We start from the raw sequence: 14,516 nt of genomic DNA on the forward strand, positions 1-14,516 counted from the left end.
GGTAGAGATTTACACACACGGAAATCTTATGCACCATATTTGGTGTTTATTGCAGTCCGTACGGATCCCATACAGACACCGTTCCGTGTCCAACACACTACTGGCAGCAGTCAACACATTTCTCTCTCCGTCCTTAAGTCGGCCTAACCTGCTCCACATTATTCCAAATATTTTCTCTCTGACCAACCTGTATCGAGCTTTCTCTCCCTCTTTACTGTTCAACCTAAATACCACTCATCATATGCCTCTTGTTCTGCCTTTGGACCTCTGTTGTTGGCTTACATCACATTCCTTGAGGAGTATCTCTAAGTTTTGAATTTGGGTCCATCCAATTTGGAAGTGCTCTTGGCTCAACTGCAGCTAGAAAACAGTGTTTATATTGCAACACAGTGTTTACATTGCTAAAATGTGACAGAAGAGCCTATGGATAAATGAGAAAGACTTGGACTGTACCACTGGGGAAGGGTTACCTGGGTTTTGGCTCTCTGCCACAGTAAAACAGATTTGGGATAATTCGGGTAAATGGATAACTTGTACTCACCCCAAAAGCCCAAAATCCAAAGACAATGATGATAAAGTCGATAACATCAGTCAGGAACATGAGTGCGTAGACATCAGTGGCAACGCGATAATCAGCTTGGAGTGTATCAAAGAAGAATCCCTGAACTGGCTTGTAAAGTCTGTGAATCCTGTCAAAGGAGGCAGATGTGTTACACTTACAACAGTGAGGCCAAATCCTTTATTCTTACTGTAGACCGAAACATTTGGGTTTGACAACAAGTGATTAATATAAGACAAAAAAATCAAACATTCATCTATTATATCCTGTTATTTTCATTTGCTTCTGCTGCAAAGCTCTGAAGCATTTTTTGCTCAGCAAAAACCACATTTTTAGGTGATTAAAGTGAATTAGACAAATACTTAATTGCCTTCTTTTAGTTGTTTGTTTTCGGGTCAGAGTTCTATTTACAGTTAATAATTAGTGCTGTCAAAGTTAAAGAGTTAACTAATTAATTAATCACAAAAAATTATCGCATTAATCATTATTTTACCACAGATTAATCACACTATTAATTTGGACCGCAGATGATCCTTTTTAGCCAACAGTGGATGGTTACATTAAAGGTAGCTGTTGGTGTAAGGTGTGGTGTGGATCCCAGAAGCGCGGACACACGATTCAGACTTTACAATATTTATTGTACACAAGCACACCACTAATACAAAAATACAGTAGTCTAACCAAACCGAAAACATATCAAGTAACAACAAAAAATGCACGCCAAGACACGGAGGTAACAATAACAAAAAGAGCTTGCAAAAGGCAAGTAGAACTTAAAGTGCTTACACAAAAAACTAGTAAGAATCAGAGAACAATAACTATACCAACCGGCAGGCGAAATCGAGAATCCAAAGAACGAGGCGAGAGTCAAAAACACGGAGCCGTAACTAACTTGGGCGAAAGTGGCTTGCAAGAGATTTAGTCCGACAACCGCAAGCCACAAAGACCAGCTCTATATAGCTGGGCTAATCAGGAGCAATGAGGTACAGGTGTGGCCATCAAGCCAGGTGCTCACAGAGGTCAGGCAGCTGAAATCACAAAACAATCACTGAGCTTTTAAAAAAAAAACAATTTTTTTTTAAAAAAAACAAAAAAACCAATCACTGAACAGCACAGCCTGCAAAACACACAGCATGACAGTTGGAGTTTGAGCAATAAAGATAACTACATGCATTAAAGTAACGCATTTAATAAATGTTTACATATGCTGTAGGTAATTTTATCCCATTTTAAATTATGCAAATAATTAATTGATTAGAAAAAGCAGGATGAGCGTGTGCAGTGAATATAAATTTTTGAAGACGTCCTCATAACATTTAATGTCGAAAAAATTAACACATAACAGGTGCGCTTCAAATTTAGCGGGCAAAATATGTTGGGGAAAAAAGCCTTTTTAAGTAAGTGATTAATCATGATTAATCAAAATTCTAAGATGTGATTAATCTGATTAAAAAATTTAATCATTTGACAGCTCTATTAATAATGTAACACATGAGGGCAACTGCAAAATTTACTCAGAGGTCTACACTACGTGTTCCATCAAACTGATTGTGAGATCCTAGAGTTAAACTGGTGAAAGAAGTGGAAGGTTGGCCACATCAATATCCAGACTTAAACCCTATATGGTATGCATTTAATGTATACAAGGTGCTATATAAATAAATATTGATTTGATTCAGTCAACTGTACAGTAAGTACTTACAATAAAAGTGAACTCTGTCTCTTATTCATTTTTTTGTCGTCAAACTCAAATGTTTTCATTCAACAGGAAAAATAAAGAAACTGGTGAAGTGAGGTGGCATGTGATAGTATTACATGAATTAGGACTGCACGATATTGGAAAAACGTGCTATGCAATATAGTTGTTCAATATTGCGATATCGATATTATGTGACATCATGTAACATATACCAAAAGAAACAACACTTTCATTATCAAATGAAAGAATAACTTTTTTTCATGTTGCAAATTAAGCAAGCTCAATATATTTTTAGTTAATTAAATGTAAATACCCTAAATAATGTTCAACTATTGGATGGTGATGCCCATTTAAGTTTGGTCAATTTCAGGTAAAAGCATACAATTCTATATGAAACTTATTGCATGTCTTTGCGATATGCATATGGCATGGCCCGATTTCGCAATATTTTTTCGATATATTGCACAGCCCGAACATTAAGACATTTTCCACCATCATTTAGCACAAAAAAAAGCATTAACTAACCCATTGGTAAATGCTTGTTTGAGCTTGCGTTTGATCGTCTGTATTCTATTGTTGGCTCCTTCTTTCCTTCTGACTTTCCTCTTCCTTGTTGCGAGGTCTTTGCCCGCATGTGTGCACTCAGCAGTGGTCTCCACTAGAATAATCAAAACAGCCACAGATGAATAAACCAAAACATAGAAACAAACAAGCAAGACAACTTACACATCCTATACTGTATGACCAAGATGAACCTTACATAGTGGCAAAATTGACTTGACTTGGGTCTATCCAAGTGGCCCAAGATGAACTAATATTCATCTACTGAGTCAAAACTAGTAGAAACCTTGATGTGTCAAGTAAATTCCAAACAATGAGCAAAAGATTCATTAAACTGTAAATCCTAAACTATTTTTCAAGGTTTTGCTCGAAGATTACAAACCCAAAATAAAAAGAGGAAATCTCTTCAAGAGGGTGGGGGGTTTCTGTGTTCAGGCTTTTAAAGGACTACGATGGCAAACATTGCTGCAGATATTATAGTAATATGTATTTAATGTGTTTATCCAGACAGTTCTCCAAGGACATTTGTGTTTGGCTATCTGTCTGTCTACCTGTCATACGCCATATGCATGGTGCCACACTAATTGACAATTGTAGACTTAGACCTGACTTTATTGATCCCTTTGGGATGGCTCCCTCTGGGAAATGTACATGTCCAGCAACAATAAGAACAGATAATGAAATAAAAAATAATTAAATCAATCAATAAATAAGGTTATTACACCAGAGATTGAATTAATAATAACAATAATAATAATAATAATAATAATAATAATAATAGTAAAAATAAAATAAACAATAAAAATTCAATCAATCAATAAATAAGGTTATTACTTTTATTTATTATTATTATTGTAATGTGGCAGCTTGAAGATGAAGTAGAGCAAAAACACAATTATGAGCAAAAACACAATTCATGCTTTACAGTTCGCACTTACTTTTGTAGACTCTTGGCTTAAAAAGTTGCACACCCAGCTCCACCCTTAGCACTGTGGTCTAGTACTCTGTTTTCATCTATTTCATTCATCCTTAAAATAATAAATGGACCACTTTTTGATATAGCACATTATCCACACCATATGGTACACAAAGCACTTTACAAAGCCTGACATTTACACGCACATTCATATCCAAGTGGTTGGCTGCTGCCATGCAGGGTGCTACCAGGTACACTGGGAGCAAATTGGGGTCAAGCACTTCGACATAGTCACCAAAGGTGAGGATCGAACCCACAACCTCACGTATGGGAGACGCCCACTCCACCACTGAGCCATGCCACCCCTAATGTAAGTAACACTTTATGCCAAGCATGTCCAAAATCTGGCCCCGGGGCCAATTGCGGCTCGTGTCCAAATTTCCACCGGTCCGCAGCCAATGGCATAAAATTAATCATGTGTGGACCGTCAGCACTATTCTGGTGATGGGAAAATGAAGCTTCATGAAGCACTTGCAATATTTTTTTACTCCTCTAGATGGTGCTCTTGGCTAGATTTTAAAGGCTAGTGCAAATGGAAAGTGATTAAGTTTCCGCTGCATCTTTAAACCAAGAGTGCCATCTATACATCCATCCATCCATTTTCTTGACTGCTTAGTCCTCACAAGGGTCGCGGGGGGTGCTGGTTACCAGCCAATCGCAGGTCACCCAGAGACGAACAAACATCCACGCACACGAGCACACCTAGGGACAATTTGGAGGAGTGCCATCAAAAAGACTCCAAAAATATCACAAGCGCTTCATGAAACTTCATTTGTCCATCACTACTATTGACCACCGTAGAAAATACATATGTACTGTAAGGGAAATCGGTCCAATTAATTATTAAATCAATAATTGTTAATTATTAAATTAATAATCAATTGGCTCATTAATTGAAGGAGACTCAAACTTAATATTTAAATTAAGTTGAGCTTGCCTGCGGAGCACCACATCTCTTTTTGATAATTTTATCAGGATAACAGATGAGAACCTCGTTGAATCAGTCATTAAAATGAAGGTTGTGCCCTTACTACAATTTTGTGAGTTCTTTGTTCAGCTTAGAGGTCACTATAAATTGATGAAACACACACACAGTAAACCAGGTTTTGAGTTTTGTGCACGTTTATTCTCTAACCTAGGTGGGATAATCTACTTAGAATTTAAAGAAGCAAAACTAACTACTATGATAGGCAATGAAACGAGAACTAAAATAATAAAAATAATCAAAGGAGAAGAAAAGAAGAAAAAAAGAAACGGTCTTAGCCAAGGTGATAGATTTCTTAAATCAAACCAACATGGGACCCACAACAACCTAGTTTGCACCAATTTGTACTAGGGCAAAGGCCTGCAAAGTTGCACTTACAGATGGGGTTGGTCTGGGAAGCAGGACCCTGGATGGAGACTCGCCAAGCCCGTTTGAAGATAGAATGGAGAAGGTTCAGTTCAGGAGAGGGAGAGAGAGGTCGTCCGGCTGGCCAACTGAACGTCACGGGGTCAACCTGCTGGCTGGGAAGAGGCCCTCTTGGTTGAGGCCTGAGGGTGCTTGGGAAAAGCACCATCCGTTGAGCCTTTGCAGGGACTAAAAGCAGCGTGTTTCGCTGCGCCTGTCGCTGCACGCGATGGCTTCTGTGCGTTGCCGTGTGCTGGAGGTTAAGCTAGCTGGGCTAGCCCTTTGTCTGGCAGCCGCGCCGATGGAGACCAGGAAGGAGCCAAGGAGCAGCGAAGAAGCGGGAGCCAAAGAGCAGCGGAGAAGAGAGAAAGCAGCACGCAGGGAGCGTGCTTTTAAATTGGGAAGGCGGCGGCCTCCACACCAGGGGGGCCGGTTGAGACCACAGTGGAAAGTTACCAGCTGGGGGAGATTTTTGGTAGACTAATCAGATTGAATCTGGATCCCATGTGTGTTAAGATTCTAAGGTCAGAATTCAACCAATGCAACACGTTGTAACGATTATCGGCCGGTTGTAACTTTTTGCAACCTCAGTTCCAAAGGAATTGAGCTCCTGTGGCCTGAACATGCCACTGTGGGGGGTGGGGAGGACAAGAACATCCCCCACAGCCACAAATGCTCTGATTGACACGCGCACGCGCACACACACACAAATCAGGACTGTAAAAGCCTTCTTAGAAACTTGACTTTCTTATTTTGCAACAGAACAATGAATTATGAAATGTTATGTTTGCCATTTGTGAAATGTTGACTCCATGAAATGTCATGAAAATGTTCCATTGCAGTGGCAGATTCTCCACTAAACTTTCATGTGTATGCACGTTTTAACAGTGTAAGCTAGGTAACATTTCATTTGAGGTATTCAATTGTACGTGTTGCATTGATTGAATTCTGACCTTAGAATTTCAACAAACATGGGATCCAGATTCAATCTGATTAGTCTCTACCAAAACCTTCTCTAAGCTGGTAACTTTCCACTGTGGTCTCACCGGCCCCCCTGGTGTGGAGGCCGCCGCCTTCCCAATTTAAAAGCACACTCCCTGCGTGCTGCTCTCTCTCTTCCGCTGCTCTTCCGCTGCTCTTTGGCTCCCGCTTCTTCGCTGCTCCTTGGCTCCTTCCTGGTCTCCATCGGCGCGGCTGCCAGACAAAGGGCTAGCCCAGCTAGCTTAACCTCCAGCACACGGCAACGCACAGAAGCCATCGCGTGTTGCGACAGGCGCAGCGAAACACGCTGCTTTTGGTCCCTGCACAAGGCTCAAACGGATGGTGCCTTTCGAGGCACACCAGGCCTAAACCAAAAAGGGCCTCTCCCAGCCAGCAGGTTGACCCCGTGACGCTCAGTTGGCCAGCCGGACGACCTGTCTCTCCCTCTCCTGAACTGAACCTTCTTCATCCCTTCTTCAAACGAGCTTGGCGAGTCTCCATCCAGGGTCCTGCTTCTCAGACCAACCCCATCTGTAAGTGCAACTTTGCAGGCCTTTGCCCTAGTACAAATTGGTGCAAACTAGGTTGATTGTGGGTCCCATGTTGGTTTGATTTAAGAAGTCTATCACCTTGGTTAAGACCGTTTCTCTTTTCTTCTTTTCTTCTCCTTTGATTATTTTTTTTATTATTTTAGTTCTCGTTTCATTTCCTATCATAGTAGTTAGTTTTGCTTCTTGAAATTCTAAGTAGATTATCCCACCTAGGTTAGAGAATAAACGTGCACAAAACTCAACCCCTGGTTTACTGTGTGTGTGTTTCATCAATTTATAGTGACCTCTAAGCTGAACAAAGAACTCACAAAATTGTAGTAAGGGCACAACCTTCATTTTAATGACTGATTCAACGAGGTTCTCATCTGTTATCCTGATAAAATTATCAAAAAGAGATGTGGTGCTCCGCAGGCAAGCTCAACTTAATTTAAATATTAAGTTTGAGTCTCCTTCAATTAATGAGCCAATTGATTATTAATTTAATAATTAACAATTATTGATTTAATAATTAATTGGACCGATTTCCCTTACATAATGGTGCCCCTTTGGTGAGGCCAATTTATGTTACATATTTTGTGAAACACACACATGTAACAATCCAAAAACAGCTTAGTGCAGCGTGTTCTTCTGGGAAAATTTCAGCTCGTTTCCATAGCAACCTAACTAAAACTTTATGCCAGAGCCAATCCGCTGTATAAAAGCAGTGTATTTGAAGCACTAAATAACAGTCTAACGACTAGTTATTGAGAAGAGAATGAATTTGTCGACTATGTGAATGTTACACACACAAAAGTGGAAGAGTAACGATCACATTTTTTCTATTGCATGCAAAACTTTTTAGGCCTGGGAATGTTTTTTCTAACTCGTCACGAATTCTGATTGGGTTAAAAATATATTCCAAACCTCACGTGGCGCAATCAGCTTAGCTACCTGATTACGTTACAAGCCTTTAGGCTGAGGAAATAGTCTAGTGCACGAAATTCTGCATTCAGACCACCATTTGAGTCACAGCACACTTCTCAAGGTGTTAAGTTGACTCCCTTTTGTCGGGTTTAGCGTAAGGCACATGGTGCTAAAACTGCTAGCCTTTTGTGTAAAACACACGTGTTAAGATCCGCCATCTTTGGAGGCGTATCCTTAACTCAACTGGGATTCAGGTAACCACCCCTTGAAACCAGTCGACCAATAAACTAATTTGAGGGGCGGGCCCAACGGCCAGACTTCCAAGTCGCTCCTCATTTGGCTGTGGCCCCCAAGAGGATCACATCTCACCACGTGACCCCCCACTGAGAGCCCAGTCTCTGCCAAATTGTAGCATTGAAACACTAGTAATATAGTTTGCTTAAATTGTTGGAATTAGATGTCCATCTGATTAACACTTATAGTCTACTGTTTGCTTAATATTCATATTGCTACACGGCCAGCTGCCAAACTACAGCCAGTATAGTTGACTCCTGCCTTCTCGCAACACGTGTGAAGAGGGACACATCACAGCCCCCCTCCCCCCGTGAGCCTACTGTCTGCCTTCTTCAACATCGCATTCAAAGCACTTTATAATTTAAATAATTAAGTTACCGTGATTTGAAACTAATCGAGGGATTTAAATTACTACTGTACCGTCCTAATCTATGATTCTTACTGGATTTAAGACAATTTAACATCACGTGTCTTCGCCACTCTTAAACGTTACATTATAATATTTTTCCTACTCCTGTTTCACCAAGTGTTAACACTGAGTTTAGGATTAATATTTTTGTACGTTTTGCACTTTTTAATCTTCATTAATTCCGTCGTGTTTAATGAATTAACACCGTCTTACAGGAAGTAGTAGTTTTCTCTTTCCCCTCGACGCGAGTCCTTAGTATCGCGATATAAACCCGTGGGAATTAAAACGTTTCTGTGGTTTCCGCTCCTTGATTTATTTAAATTATAATTATTAGTGTCTTCTTGATAATTCGGCGTCAGTGCCGCGCATAACAACACGCGCGATTATCCGTAAGGAGTGAATTTAACGTGTTTGACAGATTGACAGCTGGCGACACACGCACGCGCAACTTCCGGTGACGTGCCACTCATTGACAAAGTTTACGTTAGCGGCGTCTTGCTAACAACTTTGCTTGCCAAGTGCTACGATTTTAAAACTTGTGCAAGGTATTTAAACACTCGTTTTAAGACACATTCTGTGTCACTTACGAGCGACGGAGTTGTTTTGTCTATGCGGTAAAGTCATAAAACTTTATTGATCGAACAAAAGTACGACTCTATACTACACACAGGAGCCTCGTTGCGTTTTAAACGCCGACGGCGTCCTCCTGTGGCTATTCACGGTACCGCAGCCGAGGAACTTTTGCCAACAAAATTAAAACGCTTGATAACTTTAATTATTGACTAACCAAAGAGTTTGTTTAAATAATTAACCACCGTTTTCAAGTACTTAATTTTGTTTTAATTAAAAGCAACACTCAACCAGTAGTGTATAGCTTTTCTCGTTGTAGTAAAAGTGTTCACCCAATTTTTAGGCACTTTTGGAAACCTCTATTGAATTAAATGCAATTTTAATTTAATGTGACTGTCCTTAGTAGACTTTTGTTTCCTAAAACCTGTAACCTCAAATGTATGCTGTGGTTAATAGTAATTTAGCAGACTAAATTGCTTAACACAATACTTTGTTGAGGGTTCTCAATTATTTAATGCATTGCCATTTAAAATAATTGGTAACATATTTGGATACCATCCTTTAATCTGTGCCTTAAGAATTTTGGTAAAACAGTTTGAATCAACTAATTGAGCCCAAAAAGCCAATCTTTAAGCATTAAGCATTTCCAGCATTGTCTAATTGGCTAACAATTAGTCCTTCCAAATTGAGTAAAGTGAGCTTACGCATATCTTGGATATCATAACGCTACTTTTAACAATGGATGCTTTGGAAAATGCCCTTGCGACCGTGACTAACAATCTCATTCCAGGCTATGCCGACGCGACAGCCAGCGCTAGCGCAGAGATTCTTGACACCAACATTGCGCAACTCGTTTGCGACGCTCAACAAGGGTCGTTAACCCACGAAGATATGGCACAAATCCTCAGCCGACTAATGGTGAATTTAGTGGCTAGGTGGAAATTGAGTGACCATGAGCTTGAACAAGTGAAAAGCGTTCTGACAGCAGAACAGCAAATTCACGCCCAAGTTAGCAGCAAGCTAACCGAGTTGGAAGCATGGTTGCATGAATCTGACCGCGTGGACTTGGGAAACCAAGTTACAAAATTGACACAGGAACTTAAAGTGAGTACACAAACTGCCCGCACGCATGAACAAAATTGGCATAATGCCACATCTGAAATTCGTGAGCTAAAAGAATGCATTGTAGAACTATCAAATCAGCCCACTGAAGCCCATTGGATTGATCTCCAAACTGAGCATGAATTTGACAAGTACTTGCTAGCTCTCGCGAATGATGAAATTGCGGAATTAACTCAAAAGATTAGACTTTTGAAAAATGAACGCATTGAAGGAAAAAGGCAGACGTTTCGCTTGAAATCTCAGTTGATGGCAATGGAAGAAAAACTCCGGCGATTGCAGCATCCATCCTTCAACACTGGCCGGGATGACGAGTCATCCCAGGCTGAATCAAAATTGCAGCAAGTCCCACAAGGTAACACCAGGTGTCCATTGACGCCGTCCCAAACCACTGCTTTGGAGGTCCCCGTTCAGGACCTGTCTCAGGTGAACTCTCCTTTGCATTTTGATCCACTTGTGGTGCACGCACCTGTTCCTTTTTCAGACGCTGCCACGTTGTCTGATGTGCTGCAGACTTCCTCTGCAAATCTTGGACCTGCTTCTCAGCCACCTGTGCCACTTCCGGTTCCCACTCGCTCCATGGCAAGCACTTCTCCAATTGCCGCTCAACACACACGGGGGCCCCCTCCCTCTGCAGTGTCACTGAGAGGAGCAAGATCACCTGTCTCTGTGCTTCCGCCAAGAAGCACACTTCTTGTTTCGGCACCCCCGCTAGGCGCCACGCCTTCTTGTGCGTCTCCAGTTGCTGCCAACCTTACTTCTCCTGCTCAACAAGCAGATGCTTCTTCACCTCATCATGTGGCGCAACCAGGCATGTCTACAAAAGAGTTAGACACGATTGCCAAGCACATTCAGAAATTTCAGCCAAAACAAGATTGCTCTGATAACACTTCTGTGTACCTCAAAGACCTTGATTTTCATTTGAGGAGATTCCCACAGGCAACAACGGAAGACAAGATTTACCTCATGAAATTGACGTCCACTCGAGAAGTAAGTGATTGGATCGACCGCCAGCCGATCCACATCTTGAATGATTATCGAGCACTGTGTCACGCATTGTCTCGTGAATTTGATGGCCCAGTATCAGCAATGAGCTTTCTTGCTGCCTGGTCAGTAAAACAAGGCCGAAAGGAATCACCCAGCCTGTATTATAGTCGCCTGCGCAAGGCATACTTTGGGCATCGTAACGAACCCAACATGGAAGAACAGGTAGAATTCAAAACACTATTTTTGAACAACCTCCACCCAAACACAAGCCGCCTCTTGGGTGTGACAACTTGTCCTCGCACGCTAAGTAGCCTAGAGCTACGTGAACTTGCATCCAAGGCCTTTGTGTTTTTACGCGAAAACGCTGCTAAATCAGTGGAATCCTCTGTTTACCATGTTGCAGGTGGTTCAGACGAGGTCGAACGACAGTCCGAATCACAGCAAAGCGACGATGACATCGCCGCTTCCCCATCAAATCCTGCACAACGGCCTCAAAATGGTTCTCATCAGCAGCACCAGTACGGCCGCAGTGCACCTGCGCGGTTGAGTCATAGCTCCAGCCGTGGTTGTGAACGGGAGAAACCCTTTGCGAAAACAAAACCTCGCAAAAAGAAACCTCCCCGCACAAATAGTCCTCAGGAGCCCCCATCCACGTCAGGTGACTCCTCAATTGACAGCAGCATCTGGACAAAAGTTCTTGATGGGCTGCGCAAATTGTCCAACGACAGTCAGCCGACAGCCATCAATGAGCCAGAGGTGTCGGACAACACCGTTCTTTCAGTCCAACTGGATCCAGCACCTTCTTTGCCTTCTGCCAGTGCACCTGTTACCGAGTCGAATCAACCATTCAAACAGCTCTTAGGTAACCTCAAGATTAAAGGTGCATCACGTAAGTTCTATTTGAGGACGACACTTGAACAAACATTAGACTATGACGCTTTGGTTGATCCTGGCGCTGACATTACAGTAATGTCCAACACGCTCTTCAACCAACTTCAAGCCATGCTGAAGAACAGTGGCCGGACGCTCCGCGTCAACCACTGCTCATTGGAGATCGGTGCATTTGCACTGACTAACACCCATCTGGACTCCATGGCAACGTTACACTGGACGATTGGACCACACAAATTGGTCCACCCTGTGTACGTGTCTGCTGTGGAATCAGTCCCGCTCCTCATTGGTCAAGATCTGCTGGGCCGCTTCAAGCCCCTGATAGATTACGACCGACGCAAAATCTGGTCACAGGTGCGGCAGCCTCTGCCTGCAGCACCGCTGACCAAAACTGCCAATTGTTATGCGGTAAGCCTAACAGAGACTTTTTGTGAACCTGTTCTGAGTGTACAAAACTCACACCAGGACTCTCACCCAACTCAAGGGGGGACCATGCCTGTTGTCCCCGAGATGCCCTCAAGAGGTCACCTTCGCAACACCAGCTCTCCCCTCGGCCAAGTTGAACGTCCCACTCAGGGTGTGCAACTCTGCCACCTTACGGAACGCGACTTGGATTGCACCTCTGAGCTACGTATGACACAAATTGAGGCCGTTGTCCTCACTTTTGAAGCAAACCATTCAGCTTCACCGCGGACTTTGAACTTGAAATCGCACTTGAAATTGTCATCGAACAACCCAAACAACACAGTGGTTGTTCTTTGCAATCTGCTTCTGAGCAATTTGTTACCCACCCTGCCCACCCTTGCAATGCAGATGGTGCGCACCACTGCCCTGCCATTTACTGCCCCCGCTTTCGCGCCTGCAGTACTTCTTTTGGGCCACACGTTGTCAGCCTTTGTGCTCAACAACACTTATCTGATTTCAATGAACTTGCAGTCCATTGTTCTTCTCTTGCTTTTGCTCATTGTGTGGCTCACCGCCGCCGCGTGCCTTCCTCGTTCGCCTGTCGACGGCTCACCTGTTCATGCCAAGACATTCGCTTTTGGGGGTCACCTTTTGCTTCCTGTCATGGGCTTTCTTCTTGCTCCTCCGCGGACCGCACATCTCTGCCGTTCGTGGCTCCACATAGCCGAAGGGGGGGTCATGACATCATACGCCCATGACATGACACATAGCTGTCAAAGGGAGGTCATCACAACAGGACTGGACCAGCCAATCAGGTCCAACCTCCATGACCTCACTTCCTTGGTTACAATTGAGGGACGAACCTCGCCCACCTTTGTTGACCACCATCAGCAGGTACAAGATACACCTGTGATTCTTCCTGTGGTTCATCCAAGATGACTTGGAGCTTTTGGCTCCCACCCATCAGGCACCTATGGGTGCATTTGCCTTTCCAACTGATGCAGGACCCAAACGGTCCCTTTCCAAACAGTGGTTTCAGACACCCTGGCGCCTAATGGCTAACACATTTTTGCTGCTGTTGTGTATGAATGCGCTAACGACATATTTAAAGTGGCTAGGGCCAAACCTAACCGCCATAACGCCATTGAATAGCCAATTAAATTTGTGCTTCACCCATTCGCACACCCGCACTCATACTTATGACACCATGTGCATAAACAAACTTCCTAGAAAGTGTACAGTGACTCAAATGATCTTCAGCAGACTCCCCAAACGACTAAAGCGATTGGTAAGAAATGTGCTTTTAGCTGCTGCTTTTATTAGCTTCTTATTTAAAATAAGAACCTTAACTGTTAACGCTGTTAGTCCAAACACCGTTAACTTGAAAATGGCGAAACACGCGAGTCACGACCGAGATTCCTTTTGCCTAACAACGCGTAGCAAACAAATTACCAATCTACCGTCTCCCGACAAAACAACCAAAAGGACTACGCTAGTCCTCAATCTGCCTAGCATCACGCTAAGCTGAACCAAACTAACCACGAGACAGTTTGTTTCTTCTCGGTGTCCCAACCAGAGCACGCTCACACGCAAGGTGTGACCGCGCTGAGACTTGACATGCTGCACTAATCTGTTTGATACATCAACAGCTCAGTTGTGAGAACGTCTTCTCGGCCTGCATGCTCCCTTAATACAGCTTTCTTTTGCCCTAGAAAGACCCAAAGTCATAGTAAGAACCGAAAGTGCCCCCCTTTCAGTCATATTGACATAACATTCCTACACAGGCCTCTAGACAACTATTGGACTTCTATTTTTCACTCTCGTGTTCTTCTCCTGTTGCGTCTGTTACTTTCCCCTTCCACTCTATACACGACACGTAGTGTAGACCTAGAGGGAAAGATAACATCATAGCCAACTGCTGAGTCTAGCTTTAGCAAAGGGAGGGGAGGGGTGGGTTTGCACCAACTTTGTACTCTGGTAACTGCATTGTTGTGCTTCACCTGTCCACCTGCCGATGCCATGTCTAGAAGTGCCGACCGAAACGTTCTGTCGAAGAACGTTTCCATCGCCAAAGGGAGGATCTGTAACGATTATCGGCCGGTTGTAACTTTTTGCAACCTCAGTTCCAAAGGAATTGAGCTCCTGTGGCCTGAACATGCCACTGTGGGGGGTGGGGAGGACAAGAACATCCCCCACAGCCACAAATGCTCTGATTGACACG

At 43.1% G+C, this 14,516-nt stretch overlaps 1 protein-coding gene across 1 annotated transcript in view; it reads right to left on the minus strand.

The window, feature by feature from the left end:
- The window catches only part of piezo1 (piezo type mechanosensitive ion channel component 1 (Er blood group)), a 286,359-nt gene that overhangs the window by 39,561 nt on the left and 232,282 nt on the right, over positions 1–14,516 (minus strand). The window contains exons 40-41 of the mRNA XM_077496131.1: positions 2,784–2,916; positions 542–689 (exon numbers count right to left, since the gene is read on the minus strand). Coding sequence (XP_077352257.1) covers positions 542–689; positions 2,784–2,916 — 281 coding nt within the window. The remainder of the gene's footprint in view (positions 1–541; positions 690–2,783; positions 2,917–14,516) is intronic.

Source organism: Festucalex cinctus, chromosome 14, assembly GCF_051991245.1.
Source record: "Festucalex cinctus isolate MCC-2025b chromosome 14, RoL_Fcin_1.0, whole genome shotgun sequence".
In the NCBI taxonomy this organism is placed as follows: Eukaryota; Metazoa; Chordata; class Actinopteri; order Syngnathiformes; family Syngnathidae; genus Festucalex; species Festucalex cinctus.